The sequence below is a fragment of the Pelophylax lessonae genome (assembly GCF_965119305.1).
Source record: "Pelophylax lessonae genome assembly, chromosome: 1".
Classification (NCBI taxonomy): Eukaryota; Metazoa; Chordata; class Amphibia; order Anura; family Ranidae; genus Pelophylax; species Pelophylax lessonae.
Window position 1 is genome coordinate 47533324 of NC_138768.1, and position 21205 is coordinate 47554528.

A 21205-nucleotide genomic window follows, 5' to 3' on the forward strand; every position below is an offset into this window, starting at 1 on the left:
AAGCAAATTTGTCAAGCCCTGTTCTATTGGATGAGATGTGGTGAGTGTGGAGGCCATTGGAGTACAGTGACCTCATTGTCATGTTCAGGAAACCAGTGGTGAGATGATTGGAGCTTTGTGACATGGTGCATTATCCTGCTGGAAGGAGCCATCAGAAGATGGGGACACTGTAGTCATAAAGGGATGGACATGGTCAGCAACAATACTCAGGTAGGCCGTGGGGTTTAAATGATGCTCAACTGGTACTAAGGGGCCCAAAGTGTGCCAATATAATATCCCCCCCACCACCACCACCACCAGACTGAACCGTTAACCCCCCTCCCCCCCCCACCATTACACCACCAGCCTGAACTGTTACCCCCACCATTACACCACCGTCACTAGACTGAACCATTACCCCACCCCCCTCCCACCCCCCCACCATTACACCACCAGCCTGAACAGTTATCCCCCCCCCCCCCCACACACACACACCATTACACCACCAGCCTGAACCAGTGATACAAGGCAGGATGGATCCATGTTTTCATGTCGCTCCAAATTCTGACCCCACCATCTGATTGGCTCATCAGACCAGGCAGCATTTTTCCAATCTTCTATTGTCCAGTTTTGGTGATCCTGTGCAAATTGTAGCCTCAGTTTCCTGTTCTTAGCTGACCTTGGTGGCACCCGGTGTGGTCTTCTGCTGCTGTAGCCCATCTTCTTCAAGGTTGGATGTGTTGTGCATTCAGAGATGGTATTCTGCATACCTTGGTTGTAACGAGTGGTTATTTGAGTTACTGTTGCCTTTCTATCATCTGGAACTAATCTGTCTATTCTCCTCCGACATCAACAAGGCATTTTCCTCCACACAACTGCCGCTCACTGGATATTTTCTCTTTTTTAGACCATTCTCTGTAAACCCGAGAGATGGTTGTCCATGAAAATCACAGTTTTTGAAATACTCAGACCTGCCCGTCTGCCACCAACAACCATGCCACGTCCAAAATCACCTAAATCTCCTTTCTTTCCCATTCTGATGTTTGGTTTGAACTTCAGCAAGTCGTCTTCACCATGTATAGATACCTAAATGCATTGAGTTGCTGCCATGTGATTGGCTGATTAGCAATTGGTGTTACCAAGCAATTGAACAGGTGTACCTAATAAAGCGGCCGGTGAGTGTATGAAGAATACAGGTAGAAATCTGCTATACATCTCCTTTCAATGTGATCAGCTTGGAGGGGATCCAAGGAAGCGTCCAATGGCCTCCCTGGGCACAGCTCCACCCCCAGCATTGTACCTTGGAAGTATAACCAGGATATCTTCTAATTATAATACAGAAGGAATGTGCTGTCACATAGCAGACTCTCATTGCGGCTTCCACTAATTACAGAGCTGCCGCACATTCTTTCATCAGCTGGAACAATAACAACTCGCCATCGTGTGCGCCGCCTCATTAATCATCCGACTACTGACTGCTGAGGACAACAGAGACACATGGAGCCGTCATGTGATGACTTCCCATAATGCACCTCACGGGGCGATGACGTCATGCCTTTATTTTTATATATATATATGACATCACACTGCAGTATTCTGCCATGAATGCCATCTCTGCTGCTGGGGGAAAAATAAATCATCAACCAACCCATGCCGGGATTCCTCCTGCTGGAGAGGACCTAAAAGATGGCCGCCTGCTAGGGGAAGATTATTAGGAACGTTCCTTTAATTCTTTAACCAATTCAGCTCTGGAAGGTTTTACCCCCTTAATGACCAGGCCATTTTTTGCGATTCGGCACTGCGTTACTTTAACCACTTAAGCCCCAGAAGATTTTACCCCCTAATGACCAGGCCCTATTTTGCAATTCGGCACTACGTGACTTTAACGGACGATTGCACGGTCGTGCGACGCTGTACCTAAACGAATTTGACGTCCTTATTTTCCCACAAATAGAGCTTTCTTTTGGTGGTATTTGATCACCTGTGCGATTTTTTGATCATGCGCTATAAACAAAAAAAGAGCGTCAATTTTAAAATAAATAACAATATTTTTCACATTTTTTATATGAAATTCCCCCCCAAAAAAATTTAAAAATCAAAATGTTTTAAAATTTTTGGCCAATTTGTTTTCTGCTACATATGTTTGGTAAAAAAAAATAAAAAAATCGCAATAAGCGTATTTTGATTGATTTGCGCAAAAGTTATTGCATTTATTAACTACGGGAAACATTTTTGTTGTTTTTTTTTTTTTTAACGAGTAATGGCGGCGATCTGCAATTTTTTTGCGGGACTGCGACATTGCGGCGGACAGATCGGACCCTTGACTGACATTTTTGACACTTTTGGGGTTACCAGTGACATTACTACAGTAATCAGTGCTATACATATGCACTGTTACTGTAAAAATTACACTGGCAGGGAAGGGGGTAACTTTATTGGAGAGGGAGGGGTTAAGTGTGTCCCTAGGGGTGTGCTTCTAACTGTGATTGGATGTGGCTTTTCATGTAACAGCAGAGATCTACGGTCCTACATAGCAAGACCGTATGATCTCTGCAGTTACACAGGGGAGAATGACAGGCGGCTGTGTTTACATTAGCCGCCTGCCTTTCTCCCTCTGTAACGGACGATCGCGAGTGAGCGGCGGACATCGGGTCCGCCGGTCACTCGCACAGAGATGTCCGTGAACGAGCGGGGGCGGGATCGCGCGAGTGTCCTCACCTGAGCTGATTTCTTAAAGCGGAGTTCCACCCGAAATTTATACTTACCTCCATCTTCTCGCTCCCGGTCACCTGAAAAACAAATGGATAATCGCAATTTTTTTTTTTTTCACTTACCTTTTAGAGAAAATATACTCACCTTACTTCCTTCTTCCTCCCCTCGGCGGCCACGGCGATTCGTCACTTCCTGGCTTTTGCAATGATTCCTGGGAGCTGAACGTCATCGCTCCCAGGAATCATTGCGCCTGCACCGGCCCCGACGTCAGTTCCGGGGCGCGCGCGTCATTCCCTTCTAAACAGCTTCTGGGCATGCCCAGAAGCTGTGGAGGGATGACGCGCGCGACCCGGAAGGGACGTCGGGGCCGGTGCAGTGCATCGTGGGACCGAAGAAGAAGGAAGAGGACCGAAGAGGACGCGGAAGAGGATCGTGCTGGCTTCAAGCTGCCCACACCTGAGATGGCAGCGCTGGAGAAGACAATTTCAAGGTAAGTATTTCTCCTGAAAGGTAAGTGCAACCCGGGACAGATCAGAGGCTATCCATTGTGGAATGTGCTAGCCCTGACTGTCCCGGGGGTATTTTTGTAAAAAAAATGTATAACCAGGGTTAGACATATGCCGGTTTTCGGTAATTCGATATATCGCGGTATTGCATAGCCACGGTATTGTTATTGTGGCATTTTTAAAATACCGAGTTTCTCTGCTCCTGGGTCTGACTTGTGAATTGATACATTTCAGTGAGCTGGATGACTCATTCACTCACACAGCTCTCCCAGTAACTATAAACAAAAATGATTACATTGTATCTTTTCCTTCCCTCTGCCAGGGAGAAAGGAAGTTTAACCTCTTAAAGACTGGATCTTTTTCTGACATTTGTTGCTTGCAAGTTAAAATCATTTTTTTTTGCTAGAAAAGTACTTAGAACCCCCAAACATTTTATATATTTTTTTAGCAGAGACCCTACAGAAAAAAATGGCGATTGTTGTAATATTTTATGTCACACTGTATTTGCGCAGCAGTCTTTCAAACGCAATTAATAGACTTTAATGAATAAAAAAAAAAAAACGTAACAGTAAAGTTATCCCAATTTTTTTTTTTTTGTTACACAGAGAATCGTGATCTTTATTCCAAGCTAAAAAATCGTGATTCTCATTTTGGCCAGAATCGTGCAGCTCTATATAATAATAATAATAATAATAATTAATAGATAAAAACACCGGTCCTCCTGCAGGTTTAACCAATTAATGACTTTACTATTGCTTTAGGCCTGGTTCACATGTATGCGGGTTGGTGGTTCACATGTATGCGGGTTGGTGGTTCACATGTATGCGGGTTTGTGGTTCACATGTATGCGGGTTGGGGGCCCACATTTGCACAGGCATAGCAGCCCATTGATGTGAATGGGCTTGAGCTGCTATGCCTGCGTTTTCAGCTGAAAAAAGGTGCATGCAGAATTTAAAAAAATGCAGTGGCCATGAAATCCATCCTTCTTTTACACCATGCGACTTACCTGCCATTGCTGCACACGCAAACTGTTTTTAAATGCCGTGCCCACGTATACAAAAAATGCAGAAAGCTTGCCAGAGCAGGAACTGCAGGTTAGTCGCATGGTGCAAAAGCAGGATGGATTTCAAGGCCACTGAATTTTAAAAAAATGCTGCATGCACCTTTTTTCTGCGGAAAATGAGGGCATAGCAGCCCGTTCACATCAATGGGCTGCTATGCCTGTGCAAATGTGGGCTGCCAACCCGCATACATGTGAACCGCCAACCCGCATACATGTGAACCGCCAACCTGCATACATGTGAACCGCCAACCTGCATACATGTGAACCGCCAACCCGCATACATGTGAACCGCCAACCTGCATACATGTGAACCGCCAACCCGCATACATGTGAACCGCCAACCCGCATACATGTGAACCAGGCTTAAAGCAATAGTAAAGTAATTTATAAACAACACCTCCTTCAGGTTTAACCACTTCTTGACCACAAGGATTTGCCCTCTTAATGACCAGGCCATCGGATCGGAGCCGAGCGCCAGGACCAGTTATCACCAGTTAGGCCAGACACTGCTTGATGACCTATTTTAGGCCTGGTTCACAGAGTCTGTACTGACTGACTATATAATAATGTGCATAAGTGAACCAAAGCCCCTAAATTCAGCAATGAAATTGAAGTGAGGTGGAAATTTAATAATTTAAATTTAATAATAGAATACCGTGATAATACCGTATACCGTGGCAAAACCTTAATCAATTAATCGCAGCATGAAAATCTGATACCGTCACAAGCCTAACCAGGGTGGAACTCCGCTTTAACTGGCCATCAGGTGCTGGCCCCGCCATCTTGACTGAGGGAAACCAGCAGTGAAGCCGGTTTCCTACTGCACATGCATGCATCGCTTTGTGAATGGGCCAACTGAGGGTGGGGTGGGGGGGGGGGGGGTTGTTTGGGCTGATATGCCCCACAGCGGCAAAAGAAGCCGGAAGTGGGAGCAGGTACCTGTCAAAATCAGGTACCCCCTCCTGCCCTAAAGGTGCCAAATGTGGCAGCGAAAGGGGGTGGGGGCAGACAAGCAGAGCTTCCCCTTTTGGATGGAACTCCGCTTTAAATCTAAGTCGAATATATTGCATAAAGAGAAAGAAGGTGTTTTGCTATGCTAATCCAAATAGTCACTCGAATGTAGATGTGAGGAAGTATATCGATCGATCGATCAGGCAAAAGAGCAGATGAAAGCCACCACCAGACACAGAACACACTGCCTCTTACCCTCCAGCCGATCTGATACAGCATGAAGTATCCCAAAATAGACTCAGCCAATATCCTCTGTTATAAGGAACGACACTCCAATCCCTTTAATGCAAATCATGTCTCCATGTACCTCACATATCCAAAGTAGGCTTGTGACGGTATCAGATTTTCATGCTGCGATTAATTGATTAAGGATTTGCCACGGTATACGGTATTATCACGGTATTCTATTATTAAATTTAAATTATTAAATTTCCACCTCACTTCAATTTCATTGCTGAATTTAGGGGCTTTGGTTCACTTATGCACATTATTATATAGTCAGTCAGTACAGACTCTGTGAACCAGGCCTAAAATAGGTCATCAAGCAGTGTCTGGCCTAACTGGTGATAACTGGTCCTGGCGCTCGGCTCCGATCCGATGGCCTGGTCATTAAGAGGGCAAATCCTTGTGGTCAAGAAGTGGTTAAACCTGAAGGAGGTGTTGTTTATAAATGACTTTACTATTGCTTTAGGCCTGGTTCACATGTATGCGGGTTGGTGGTTCACATGTATGCGGGTTGGCGGTTCACATGTATGCAGGTTGGCGGTTCACATGTATGCGGGTTGGCGGTTCACATGTATGCAGGTTGGCGGTTCACATGTATGCGGGTTGGCGGTTCACATGTATGCGGGTTGGCAGCCCACATTTGCACAGGCATAGCAGCCCATTGATTTGAACGGGCTGCTATGCCCTCATTTTCCGCAGAAAAAAGGTGCATGCAGCATTTTTTTAAAATTCAGTGGCCTTGAAATCCATCCTGCTTTTGCACCATGCGACTAACCTGCAGTTCCTGCTCTGGCAAGCTTTCTGCATTTTTTGTATACGTGGGCACGGCATTTAAAAACAGTTTGCGTGTGCAGCAATGGCAGGTAAGTCGCATGGTGTAAAAGAAGGATGGATTTCATGGCCACTGCATTTTTTTAAATTCTGCATGCACCTTTTTTCAGCTGAAAACGCAGGCATAGCAGCTCAAGCCCATTCACATCAATGGGCTGCTATGCCTGTGCAAATGTGGGCCCCCAACCCGCATACATGTGAACCACAAACCCGCATACATGTGAACCACCAACCCGCATACATGTGAACCACCAACCCGCATACATGTGAACCACCAACCCGCATACATGTGAACCACCAACCCGCATACATGTGAACCAGGCCTAAAGCAATAGTAAAGTCATTAATTGGTTAAACCTGCAGGAGGACCGGTGTTTTTATCTATTAATTATTATTATTATTATTATTATATAGAGCTGCACGATTCTGGCCAAAATGAGAATCACGATTTTTTAGCTTGGAATAAAGATCACGATTCTCTGTGTAACAAAAAAAAAAAAATTGGGATAACTTTACTGTTACGTTTTTTTTTTTTTATTCATTAAAGTCTATTAATTGCGTTTGAAAGACTGCTGCGCAAATACAGTGTGACATAAAATATTACAACAATCGCCATTTTTTTCTGTAGGGTCTCTGCTAAAAAAATATATAAAATGTTTGGGGGTTCTAAGTACTTTTCTAGCAAAAAAAAATGATTTTAACTTGCAAGCAACAAATGTCAGAAAAAGATCCAGTCTTTAAGAGGTTAAACTTCCTTTCTCCCTGGCAGAGGGAAGGAAAAGATACAATGTAATCATTTTTGTTTATAGTTACTGGGAGAGCTGTGTGAGTGAATGAGTCATCCAGCTCACTGAAATGTATCAATTCACAAGTCAGACCCAGGAGCAGAGAAACTCGGTATTTTAAAAATGCCACAATAACAATACCGTGGCTATGCAATACCGCGATATATCGAATTACCGAAAACCGGCATATGTCTAATCCAAAGACATAAAACCAAAGGGCCCCAAAAGGAAAAAATACTCATAGAGTAGTACGTTCCGGAGAGTCAAACTTTCATTAAAAAGGTAATAATGTACACTCACATTCTCATTGAACGCTGAAGAGAATCATAAGCGCTGTATAAGTTTCAAACCATAAAGATGGCCGCTGCGTCCCAAAGCGTGATGACGTCACACGTCCAAGTCCCAATTCAATCCTGGTAATTCAGCTATAGCAATCATGGGGACAATCGGTCCGTATCCCGCAACGTCACTTCCGGTTTGTGAGTAACCCGCCCTACGCATTACGTCACGAGTCACGTGACTTCTTTAGGGGAATATATTGCATAAAGAATACCTGGTTGCCCCCATAAGAAGATTTCTCCTTTATTCCTGTTCTGGGGACAACCCAAAATTTAGGAATTTCTTTTACTTGCAGTTTTGGTGATAAAAGTGTACAGGAGAGATAACGGGTGAATCTCCCCAACGGGGGCACAGCTAACGAATACCTGACCAGGGTTCTAATCCCTCTCCAATCTACAAAAAAAAAAAAAAAAGCTTTGCATTTAGTTATAGTTAAAGCAAAATACTGCCAATATTAACCACTTTAGCCCCAGAAAATTTTACCCCCTTCCTGACCAGGGGGTATTTTGCGATTTGGCACTGCGTGATTTTAACGGACAATTGCGCGGTTGTGCGACGCTGTACCCAAACAAAATTGGCGTCCTTTTTTTCCCACAAATAGAGCTTTCTTTTGGTGGTATTTGATCACCTGTGCGATTTTTATTTTTTGCGCTAGAAACAAAAAGAGAGTGCGACAATTTAAAAAAAATATATATATTTTTCACATTATTTTATATGAAATTCGCAAAAAAAAAAAATGTAAAAATCTAAAATTTTTTAACATTTTAGGCCAATTTGTTCTCTGCTACATATTTTTGGTGGAAAAAAAAAAAAAAAGTCGCAATAAGCGTGTTTTGATTGGGTTTGCGCAAAAGTTATTGCATCTATTAACTACGGGAAAGATTTATGTCATTTTTTTTGTTTTTACTAGTAATGGCGGAGATCTGCGATTTTTAGCGGGACTGCGACACTGCGGCAGACAGATCGGACCCCTTACTGACATTTTTGACACTTTTGGGGTTACCAGTGACATTACTACAGTAATCAGTGCTAAAAATATGCACTGTTACTGTAATAATGACCCTGGCAGGGAAGGGGTTAACTTTATTGGTAATCAATGGGTTAAATGTGACCCTAGGGGCGTGATTCTAACTGTCAGGGGGCGTGGCTTGTGAAGTCATCACAGAGACATGCGATCCTATATAGCAGGATCACATGACATCTGTGATCACTTCAGGGAGAAGTACGGACGGCTGTGTTTACATCAGCCGTCCGTCCTTCTCTGTCAGCGGCGGGAGGTAGCGAGTGGCCGGCGGAGCTGCCTGTCACACGCACTAGCTTCCCCGCTGATGAGCGGGGGCGGGAGCCTGCCTCCGGCGGCACATGATCGCCCCCCCTAGCTCCTCCCAAGCGGGCGCCGTACATGTACGGGACTTTGCCTGGAACAGCCAGACTGCCACAAGTAGTTCTGCGGCGTGCAGTCGGTAAGTGGTTAATAACGGCTTGTGACGTTTGTCCAACAAAATAGAATATTCCTGTGTCAGGAAAGACCTACTGGAACAGCTGAACTTTATTTGGGGTAGTCAGAGGCACTTTAAATGATGGCAGGTGTGTACTGACTCCTATTTAACCACTTAAGGACCGAGCCCATTTCTGACACTTGTTGTTTACAAGTTAAAATCAGTATTTTTTGCTAGAAAATTACTTAGAACTCCCAAACATTATATATATATATTTATTTTTTTATTTATTTTTTTAGCAAAGACTCTGGAGAATAAAATGGCGGTCATTGCAATATTTTTTATCACTTGGTATTTGCGCAGCGGTCTTTCAAACGCCATTTTTTTTTAAAAAAAAATTACATTTCACTGCATTTAACCACTTAAGCCCCGGAAGATTTTACCTTCTTCCTGACAAGGCCCTATTTTGCGATCCGGCACTGCGTGACTTTAACTAACAATTGCGCGGTCGTGCAACACTGTACCCAAATTAAATTGACGTCCTTTTTTTCCCACAAACAGAGCTTTCTTTTGGTGGTATTTGATCACCTGTGCAATTTTTTGATCATGCGAAACAAAAAAAGAGCGACAATTTTGCAAAAACAACAATATTTTTCACATTTTTTTATATGAAATTCCCCCCCCCAAAAAAAAATGTAAAAATCAAAACTTTTTTAACATCTTAGGCCAACTTGTTTTCTGCTACATATGTGTGGTAAAAAAAAAAAAAAATCGCAAAAAGCGTATTTTGATTGGTATTGCGTTTACTAACTAAGGGAAAGATTTTTGTCATTTTTATTGTTTTTTTTTTTTTAACGAGTAATGGCGGCGATCTGCGATTTTTTTTTTTGCGGGACTGCGACATTGCGGCGGACAGATCGGACCCTTGACTGACATTTTTGACACTTTTGGGGTTACCAGTGACATTACTGCAGTAATCAGTGCTATACATATGCACTGTTACTGTAAAAATGACACTGGGAGGGAAGGGGTTAACTGTATTGGAGAGGGAGGGGCTAAGTGTGTCCCTAGGGGCGTGTTTGTAACTGTGATTGGATGTGGCTAGTGGTGTAACAGCAGAGATCTACGGTCCTACATAGCAGGACCGTATGATCTGTGCTTTTACACAGGGGAGAATGACAGGCGGCTTTGTTTACATTAGCCGCCTGCCTTTCTCCCTCTCCACCCGACAATCGCGAATGACCAGCGGACATCGGGTCCGCTGGTCACACGCGTGGGCTTCTTAGGTTACAAACGGGGGCGGGAGCGCGCCTCCGGCGGCGTGCGCTTGCCCCCATTTGATTCCAGGCTAGTGACGTACCGGTACGTCACTTTGCCTGGGAGGGGCTGACCCCCGCCATATATATAGTCGGGCGGCGGTCGGCAAGTGGTTAAAAACAAAAAAAAAAAAAACAATAAAGTTAGCCCATTTTTTTTTTGTATATTGTGAAAGATGATGTCACGCCATGTAAATAGATACCCAACATGTTACGGTTTAAAATTGCACACACCCGCGGAATGGCGACAAACTACGGTCAATAGAAATCTCCATAGGTGACGCATTAAAAAATTTTAACAGTTACCAATTTAGAGTTACAGATTAGCTTTTTTTTTTTTTTTTTTTTTTTTTTTGTAAATGATTGCTCTCACTCTGGCGATCGCGGCGATACCTCACATGTGTGGTTTGTACAGCGATTTCATTTGTGGGCGCGAATTTCGTATACGTTTTCTTTCGTGCGCGAGCTCACGGTGACAAGGGCGGGTAAACATTTTTTTTTTCCTATTTTTTTTTATTTATTTTTTTTTTTAATTAAAAAAAAATCTGATCACTTTTATTGCTGTCACAAGCAATGTAAACATCCCTTGTGACAGCAATATGCAGTGACAGGTACTCTTTATGGAGGGATCTGGGGGTCTAAAAGACACCAAACCCCTCCACTACACTTCAATGTATTCAAAATGCCAAAAACTGCATTTTTGAATACTGACGGTTTTTAAATTCGGTGCCTTTAGCCGCCGAGTAACGCAGATGTGACGTCATGGATAGAGGCATCACCCCGATACAACCACTTACTGCAGCCGACGTACAGCTACATGGATTCGTGGGAAGTGGTTAACATGAGTTTGAATGTGATTGCTTTATTCTGAACACAGCTACATCCCCAGTTATAAGAGGGTGTGCACACTTATGCAACCACATTTTAATTTTTAAAATTTCTTGTTGTACAGTTTATAGGTCACATTAAGGCTCCTTTCACACTGTCCGTTCAGTTGACGGAGTCGGTTCTGTGCAGCAGGGGAATCGATCCGCCAATCCCCGCTGAGCAGGCGGATGGCAGCTCTGTCTCTGCTCTGTGTGCGGAGATGGAGATGTCAGATCCCCGCTCCCCTCTATGGGGGAATCGGATGTGAACGGACCGTCTGTCTGCTCTCATCTGATCCGCTGGACGGATGGAAAATAGGGTTTCCATCCGTTAGGATTTCATGGACAGGATCGGATCGGATGGCAGCGGGTGTCAGTGGAGATCTCTCTGCTGACATCCGCTGCTCCATAGGGATGCATGGAGGATCCGATCAGGTCCGCCTGAAAAACTGACAGGCGGATCGGATCGCTCATCTGAAAGGGGCCTAGAGGTGAAAAAAAGTTCTGAAAGGAATTTTTTTTTACATCACCGGAACCTGACATTTTACCAGGGGTGTGTAGACTTTTTATATCCGCTGTATACAGAGGTGGGGGGATGGTTCTTTGCAACAGCAGGAAAAGTTTACATTGTCCAAATAAATGAAGAGAAGGATCCAGGAAAGGAATGACATGCAGGTCCCTATTTACTATCCAAGGAGCTCCACATCTCATCAATGATGTACAAAGAAGAACGTGATGTCATTAGGGATGAGGGATAGGGACACAGGGCTCCCCCCGGGTGAGGGATAGGGACACAGCCCCCCCCCCCCCGGGTGAGGGATAGGGACACAGGACCCCCAGATAAGAGATAGGGACACAGGGCCCCCCCCCCCCGGATAAGGGATAGGGACACAGGGCCCCCCCCCCCGGATAAGGGATAGGGACACAGGGCCCCCCCCCCCTGGGTGAGGGATAGGGACACAGCCCCCCCCCCCCCCGGGTGAGGGATAGGGACACAGGACCCCCCCCCCCGGGTGAGGGATAGGGACACAGCCCCCCCCCAGATAAGAGATAGGGACACAGGGCCCCCCCCCCCGGATAAGGGATAGGGACACAGGACCCCCCCCCCCTGGATGAGGGATAGGGACACAGGACCCCCCCCCCCCTGGATGAGGGATAGGGACACAGGACCCCCCCTGGATGAGGGATAGGGACACAGGACCCCCCCCCCCCCCTGGATGAGGGATAGGGACACAGGGCCGCCCCCCCCCTGGATGAGGGATAGGGACACAGGGCCTCCCCCCCCCCCGGATGAGGGATAGGGACACAGGGCCTCCCCCCCCCCTGGATAAGGGATAGGGACACAGGGCCTCCCCCCCCCCCCTGGATAAGGGATAGGGACACAGGGCCGCCCCCCCCTGGATAAGGGATAGGGACACAGGCCCCCCCCCCCCCCCTGGATGAGGGATAGGGACACAGGGCCTCCCCCCCCCTGGATGAGGGATAGGGACACAGGGCCTCCCCCCCCCCTGGATGAGGGATAGGGACACAGGGCCTCCCCCCCTGGATGAGGGATAGGGACACAGGGCTTCCCCCCTGGATGACGGATAGGGACACAGGGCTTCCCCCCTGGATGAGGGATAGGGACACAGGACCCCCCCCCCTGGATAAGGGATAGGGACACAGGCCCCCCCCCCTGGATAAGGGATAGGTACACAGGCCCCCCCCCCCCTGGATAAGGGATAGGGACACAGGGCTTCCCCCCTGGATGACGGATAGGGACACAGGACCCCCCCCCCCTGGATGAGGGATAGGGACACAGGGCCCCCCCCCCTGGATGAGGGATAGGGACACAGGACCCCCCCCCCCTGGATGAGGGATAGGGACACAGGGCCTCCCCCCCCCCCTGGATGAGGGATAGGGACACAGGGCCCCCCCCCCTGGATGAGGGATAGGGACACAGGGCTTCCCCCCCCTGGATGAGGGATAGGGACACAGGACTCGGTAGAGGAAATGGCTGCAGGCCCCAGTAGAGGTGGGGATGGGGACACATTAGCAGTATGTGAGTATGGGGGTCACACACCACAGGTGAGGAATGGGGGGGGGGGGGGAGTAAATATATGGATATGAGGTGTGCATATATATATATATATATATATATACACACACACACACATATATACACACATACATACAGTTAGATAGATATGTCTGCTGTCTATACTGATAGTTGGGGGAGGGGTACACAGAAATAATGGGGGGGGGGGGTCAGTACACAGTTTGGTATGGGGGAGGGGAGAAGGGTCTCCCTAGTAACAGCTGGAAAAGGGTTACAGCGCTCAGCTGGCGGAGAGGGGCGTGGCCTGTCGCTGAGTGACAGCAGCTCGGACAGGTGGGCTCTGTGATTGGTGGGAGGTCAGGCCCCGCCCCTCTGCAGGTACAGGCGGTCAGTGCGGTAAGTGGGGTCCCTCCCGGCTCACCTTATCATGCTTCGTCCGGCTCTTCGGCTTGCGGGGTCTCACCGCCTCGGCCATGCTGCTGCTGTCACCGCTGTGTACTCCGGGGCCGCGGACCTGTGTGCGGAGGAGCCCGTAAACACGGACATAATCCTGAGCGCTGGGGCAGGGGGGGCGGTCACGTGACTGTAGCCTGCGGCCAATCAGGAGACGCGGGGTGACATGTTCCCGGAGTACGGGAGGCGGCGAGGGACAAACCTCCTCAGGAAGCGCAGGGCAGGCTCTCTGCAGAGGGGGAGGAGTTTGTACAGAGATGATGTCACCGGGAGCTGTCAGAGAGCCCTGTGTCATGTCACCACACACAGTTTTTATTTCTCGTTTTTGATGAAAGAAGATACGAAAATAGGCTGACTTTTCATTTCTGTGTCCCCATTGGGGAAATTTCCCCTCGCTTCCTGTCCTGCAGAGACAACAGGAAGTCAGAGAACTTCACTAAGTCAGGAAATTGTGACCAAAATGCAGGAGTTAGGATCAATAACAGGTTTGAGCCACTGGGTGGCGCTGTCCATCATAAACAATACAGTGTGTCTGGTTAGGACATCCGTACAGCGAATGTTTCATACATAGACCCTTTTTATATAGGGAGTATACCGCCCCCTACAGGAGATATGAGACATTGTCTGTCTATTGTCTGTCTATTCCTGTATATGTAACACTGCCCACTCCTACCCATCTCTTCCCCTCTTCTGTCTGTCTACCCTCTCTCTCTCCTCTATCTGTCCGCCCCCCTCTATCTGTCTTCCCCTCTCTATCTGTCCACCCCCTCTATCTGTCCACCCCCTCTCCTTCTCTCCCCCTCTATCTGTCTTCCCCCTCTATCTGTCCGCCCCCCTCTATCTGTCTTCCCCCCTCTATCTGTCCGCCCCCCTCTATCTGTCTGCCCCCCTCTATCTGTCTGCCCCCCTCTCCTTCTCTTCCCCCCTCTATCTGTCCACCCCCTCTCTTTCTCTCCCCCCTCTATCTGTCCGTCCCCTCTCTCTCCCAGCCTCTATCTGTCCGCTCCTCTCTTTCTCTCCCCCCTCTATCTGTCCACCCCCCCATCTGTCCGCCCCCTCTCTCTCCCAGCCTCTATCTGTCCGCTCCTCTCTTTCTCTTCCCCCTCTATCTGTCTGCCCCCCTCTCCCCCTCTATCTGTCCGCCCCCTCTCTTTCTCTCCCCCCTTTATCTGTCCGCCCCCTCTCTCTCTCCCCTCCTCTATCTGTCTGTCCCCTCTCTCTCCCCCCCCCCCCATCTGTCTGTCCCCTCTCTCTCCCAGCATCTATCTGTCCGCTCCTCTCTTTCTCTTCCCCCTCTATCTGTCTGCCCCCCTCTCCCCCTCTATCTGTCCGCCCCCTCTCTTTCTCTCCCCCCTTTATCTGTCCGCCCCCTCTCTCTCTCCCCTCCTCTATCTGTCTGTCCCCTCTCCCCCCCCCCCCATCTGTCTGCCCCCTCTCTCTCCCAGCCTCTATCTGTCCGCTCCTCTCTTTCTCTTCCCCCCTCTATCTGTCCACCCCCTCTCTCTCCCAGTCTCTATCTGTCTGCCCCCCTCCTCTATCTGTCCACCCCCTCTCTTTCTCTTCCCCCTTCTATCTGTCCGCCCCCTCTCTCTCCCAGTCTCTATCTGTCTGCCCCCTCCTCTATCTGTCTGCCCCCCTCTCTTTCTCTCTCTCTCTCTCTCTATTTCTCTTCCCCTCTTCTATCTGTCTGTCCCCCCCCTTCTATCTGTCTGCCCCCCCCCCTTCTATCTGTCTGCCTCCTCTTTTTTCTCCCCCCTCTGTCTGCCCCTCTCTTTCTTCCCCCCCTTTCTCTCCATCCCCCCTATCTGTGTGCCCCCTCTTCCCATCCCTTCTATCTAACTGCCCCCTCTTTATTCTCTCCATCCCCTTCCGTCTGCCTGCGCCCTCTCTTTCTCTCCGCCCCCTTCGTTTTCTCTCTACCCTCCCTTCATCTGTCTGCCCCACTCTTTATCTTCCCCTTCTATCTATATGCCCCCCTCCCCTCCTTCTGTCTGCCCCCTTTGTTTTCTCTCACCCCCTTCCATCTGTCTGCCCCACTCTCTTTCTCCCCCCCTTCTATCTGTCTGCCCCCCCCCACCTATTTCTCTTCCCCCGTCCCATCTGTCTGCCCCTCCCTTTCTCTGTCTCCTTTTTGTCTGCCCCCCTCTCTCTCACCTCCCCCCCCTCCATCTGTCTGCCCCACTCTTTTTCTCCCCCCCTTCTATCTGTCTGCCCCCCTCTTTCTCCCCCTTCTCTTTTTCTCCCCCCCCCTTCTATCTGTCTTCCCCCCTTCTGTTTGCCCTTCTCACTTTCTCTCACCCCGCCCCCTCTTCCACCTATCTGCCCCTCTCCCCCCCCCCCTTCTATCTGTCTGCCCCCTCTCTTCTTCTCCCCCCTATTCTATCCTTCTGCCCCCTCTCTTCCCCCCCCCTTTCTATCTGTCACCTCTCTTTCTCTCCCCCCCCCATTCCATCTGTCTGGCCCCCGTTTCCTCCCTCCCCCAACATCTTCCTCTCTCTGCTCCCCCTTCATCTTTTACTCTCTCCCTTGATAATGAATGACAACCTCTGCAGTTACTTATTACAAACCCTCTACATGAAACACCTTCTTTTATCTGCTAATACAAACAGCCCCGATGCTTCAATTGTAGGATAAAGTCTGACTCCGGCCTAAAATTTTTGGTTTTGTTTTAAATAGTAGAGGGGGAGGGTCACATTTTTCCTTAATCTATAACCATGTTTGTGGGGGGGGGGGGGGCATCATTTTGTGTTGTGGTGTCACTGGGGCAAGAAGTGATGAGAAATCTCCCCAGTGGAGACCCATACAGCATTAAAAGTCTCATCGAAGGTCTAACCCTTCCCTGCCCCATCCAAAAAAAAGTTTTGTGCAGAGTTACACTTTTTGCTTTTTATGTAAAAGAAGGGCAAAATGATGCAAGAAGGGCAAGAGGAGAGTTGTAGTCATAGCTCAGGGGTCTTCAAACCATGGCACACAGGGGTCTCTTTAATGTGCACAGCTTTAAGGTCAGGAGACGCTGCCCATGGTCCACACTTTAAACGTACCCCCCCCCCCTTCCTTGTAATAAGGGAATCTGATGGGAACACCAATTTAAGGGGGTACTCTGATGGTAACCTTAATGTAAAAATGACTCTGATAGGGGACCTGATCGAAAGGGAGACTCTGATGAGGACCCTGATGTAAGGGGGGACTCTTGTGGGGACCCTGATGTAAAGTGGGGGGGGGGTTATGGGGACTCCTGATGGGGACACTGATGTAAAGGGGGGTTCTGATGGGGATACTGATAGAAGTGGGGGAGTTGGATATGAAGGGATTCTTCTGGGGACCTTGATGGAAATCCTCCCTAAAAATCCTCCCTTGCATCAGGGTCCCCATCAGAGGAGACTCTGATGGGGACCCTGATGCAAGGGTGGATTTTTATAGAGACCCTGATGTAAGGGGGGACCTGGATGTGAAGGGGCATTTTTATAGGAACCCTGATGTAAGGGGGGACTCCAATGGCGACACTGATGTAAAAGGGGACCCTGATGTAAAGGGGGGGGATTTTTATGGGGACCCTGATGTAAGGGGGAGCTCTGATGGTGGGCATTAATGTAAAGAAGGACCCTGATAGGGAATCTCATGTAGAGGGAGATTCTAAGGAGGACCCTGATGTAAGCGGGGGGCTCTTGTGGGGGATCCTGATGTAAGGGGGGACTCTTGTGGGGACCCCGATGGAAAGAAGGACTCTGATGGGGACTCTGATGTGAAGGGAACTCTGATGGGGATACTGATGTAAGGGGGGACTTGGAAAGAAAGGAAGACTCTGATGGGGACCCTGGTGTAAGGGGGGATTTTTATGGGAACCCTGATGTAAGGGGGGACTCCAATGGCGACACTGATGTAAAAGGGGACCCTGATGTAAAGGGGGGGGATTTTTATGGGGACCCTGATGTAAGGGGGAGCTCTGATGGTGGGCATTAATGTAAAGAAGGACCCTGATAGGGAATCTCATGTAGAGGGAGATTCTAAGGAGGACCCTGATGTAAGCGGGGGGCTCTTGTGGGGGATCCTGATGTAAGAGGGGACTCTTGTGGGGACCCCGATGGAAAGAAGGACTCTGATGGGGACTCTGATGTGAAGGGAACTCTGATGGGGATACTGATGTAAGGGGGGACTTGGAAAGAAAGGAAGACTCTAATGGGGACCCTGGTGTAAGGGGGGATTTTTATGGGAACCCTGATGTAAGGGGGAACTCTGATAGGGACATTAATGTAAAGAAGAATTCTGACAGGAAATCTGATGTAAGGGGGGACTTGTAGGGAACCTGATGTAAAGGGGGGGTTCTGATGGGGATACTAATCTAATGGGGGACTTGGATGTGGAGGGATTCTTATGGGGACCTTGATGGAAAGGAGGATTCTGATGGGGACCCTGATGTAAGGGAGGATTTTTATGGGGACCCTGATGTTACGGGGGACTCTCATGTTGACACTGATGTAAAAGGGGACTCTGATGGAGACCTTGATGTAAGGGGGGATTTTTTATGGGGACCCTGATGTAAGGGGGAACTGATGGGGACATTAATGTAAAGAAGGATTCTGACAGGGAATCTAAAGTAAAGTGGAACTCTTGTGAGGACCCTGATAGGGAATGGGATGTAGAGGGAGACTCTGAGGATCCTGATGTAAGGGGGGGGGCTCTTGTGGGGATCCTGATGTACAGGGGGACTGTTGTGGTGGACACTGATGAAAGGAGGACACTGATGGGACTCTGATGGGGAGACTGATGTAAGGGGGTACTTGGATGTGGTGGGATTCTTATGGGGACTTTGATGAAAAGGAGGACTCTGATGGGGACCCTGATGTAGGGGGGACCTTTATGGAAAGAAGGACTCTGATGGGGACCCTGATGTAGGGGGGACCTTTATGGAAAGAAGGACTCTGATGGGGACCCCGATTTAAGGGGGAACTGATGGGGACATTTATGTAAAGAATGATTCTGACAGGGAATCTAAAGTAAAGCGGAACTCTTGTGAGGACCCTGATAGGTAATGGGATGTAGAGGGAGACTCTGAGGATCCTGATGTAAGGGGGGGGGGGGCTCTTGTGGGGATCCTGATGTACAGGGGGACTGTTGTGGGGACACTGATGGAAAGAAGGACACTGATGGGACTTTGATGTAAAGGGGACTCTGATGGGGAGAATGATGTAAGGGGGTACTTGGATGTGGAGGGATTCTTATGGGGACCTTGATAAAAAGGAGGACTCTGATGGGGACCCTGATGTAGGGGGGACCTTGATGGAAAGGAAGACTTTGATGGGGAGCCTGATGTAGGGGGGGCCTTGATGGAAAGGAGGACTTTGATGGGGAGCCTGATGTAGGGGGGGCCTTGATGGAAAGGAGGACTTTGATGGGGAGCCTGATGTAAGGGGGGGCACAGATGTAAAGGGACATCACAATCAACAAGACTCAATACTTTTTTTTTTTTTTTCTTGGCTTTATTGTATAAACATATAATTGTCATTACAATGTATACATATCATTACAGCATTAATCACAATGTAACAAGGATGGGTCTTATTTATAAAAGAACCTCCCCCGGCAGTCTGTGCAGTCCTATGACAGTGTAGCCTCTCGCCCTCCATGTAACACACATATAAAGCAGTAAATAGGATGGCATTGAACTCCCCCATACAGTATGTGTCCATGGACGGGCAATAATTCTGTGCTGGGAGAATACTCAATGTGCGCTCCCAGCGCTATCACTGAGCTATCATAGGCAGCTCTTGGTCTTTAGTCATGAGTGGGAGTTGACAGGACAGGCTCCTGGTCATATGACCACTGTAATGGCCAATCAGCTAACAAATGATTACGAAGTCCAGCCCTCCCCTCCCCAAGGCATTAAGACCCACTTTAAGGGACACACCAGGGCTGGGCTGGCAGGGGGTTCAGGGCTTGTTTACCGTCATTTCCACCCCACTAAAAAGCAAACCACAGTGGACTTTTCAGAGGCATTTTACAGGCAGTTAAGAACCTATTTTAACCCTTAAATGCCGGCAGCACCATGTCACAACCACATGTATTACACAATTGCAGGGCTGGTTGTGGTGCGGTCCCACTCACTTGATTGGATCACGTTTGGTGGAGGTACTGCCAGTCAGGGGCTGACTGGCAACTTTTGGCCCGGGGGGCAAGTACAAACCAGAGGCCCATAGTGCAGCGACTCGGCCCCCCTCCCACTCTCCCTCTTCCCGACCTCCCCCCTGACCCCCATTCGAGGTACTCTCTACTCACAGGTCGAAACCGGGTTCCTGACCTGGCCAGCTTGGGGGGAGCTGGGACAGCTCGGTTGGAGCTCCAGTGGGGCATGGAACTGGCCTCTGCTCAGACACAGTTGACATCATTAATGCTAGGGCAGGGGGGGGGGGGTAGTGGCGCGAGGCCTGCACTCCATCCTTTTCTTCAATCCTCAGTAGGTCAGTGGCGGGGACTTTTTACTTTTCTTCACCAGGAATCTTTTAGGCATGTCTGTGGCAGAAGCAGTGCAGCCTTTTTACGGGGCATCAGAGCGGTCCAGGGGGGCAATTGCCCCCCTGGCCCAGTCCTCCCCTGCTGCCAGTCAAATGTGACTTGTGGTATAATGTTTGCCACACTGTGAGCATGGCAGTGTGTAATGATAACATGGCCAGTGACCATGTTAATTGGGGATGGGTGGTCCTGGTAAAAGCACAGTTCAGTTGCCTATGTTTACCACTGCCCATGTAAATGAGACATAACAGGAAAGGGTGTCAGTAATAGGATGGAAGCCATCACTGATTGTTTTTACAGGTACAAGCGCAGGAGGTCACATTCTAGTAAACCCTAACCTGCAACAAACATGCAGCCAGTGACGTCTGAGATACCACCTGTATAATATAAGGTGGTAAAACGGAACTCTGGGAAAAGTAAAAGACCTCCCTTGCAGTGGGGCACCCGCAATGCAAGGGTTAACTGCCCATTTATGCCCAGGGGACCGGCTAAAGCACTTTTTAAGTGATCTTCCGCAGGCTCCTCCCCTGCTGCTAGACCTGTCCTTGCAGCCTCTTCTCCCCTGCGCTCCAGCGGTTGGATGCCCCCAGGGCTGCTAAGGGGGTACCACCGGTGCTCCCGTACCAAACCCAGACCCCATCAGTTCAGCAGGGGGGGCCTGGGCAGCAGGAGGAATCGGATCATAGACAAAAGGGGGTGACTGGTGCAGTGGGGGGGGGGTATAACAGGAACCTATCTCCTATATGGCTCTCCCTGCAGCAGTTGAAAGCTAGCTTCTTCTCCTCTCCCTTCCACTGGCTTTCAGCTGCTGCAGGGCGAGCCATACAGGGGATCGGTTCCTGTAATTGCCCCCCTGCCACATTTTTAACCCCCTCCTATCCATGGTCGGATTTCCTCTGCCTCAGCTGCCCAGACCCCCCCCCCCATATGACTCCCCCCCCCCCACCTTCCTTGCAGTGCTGCTGGCTATATCTCCTCTACCTCCCACCAGCTTTCAGCTGCTGCAGAAAGAGCCATGCAGGAAATCGGTTCCTGTAATTGCCCCCCTGCCACATTTTTTACCCCCTCCTATCCATGGTCGGATTTCCTCTGCCTCAGCTGCCCAGGACCCCCCCATTTGACTCCCCCCCCCCAC

At 48.9% G+C, this 21205-nt stretch overlaps 1 protein-coding gene across 2 annotated transcripts in view; it reads right to left on the reverse strand.

Annotated features, from left to right (window-relative positions):
* Positions 1-13684, reverse strand: part of EPG5 (ectopic P-granules 5 autophagy tethering factor) — a 227902-nt gene extending 214218 nt beyond the window's left edge. For both annotated transcript variants that reach the window (XM_082254537.1, XM_082254536.1), the window contains exon 1: positions 13532-13684. In XM_082254537.1, the coding sequence (XP_082110663.1) occupies positions 13532-13585 (54 nt within the window). In that variant the 5' untranslated portion in view covers positions 13586-13684. The remainder of the gene's footprint in view (positions 1-13531) is intronic.
* Between the last annotated feature and the right edge of the window lie 7521 nt (positions 13685-21205).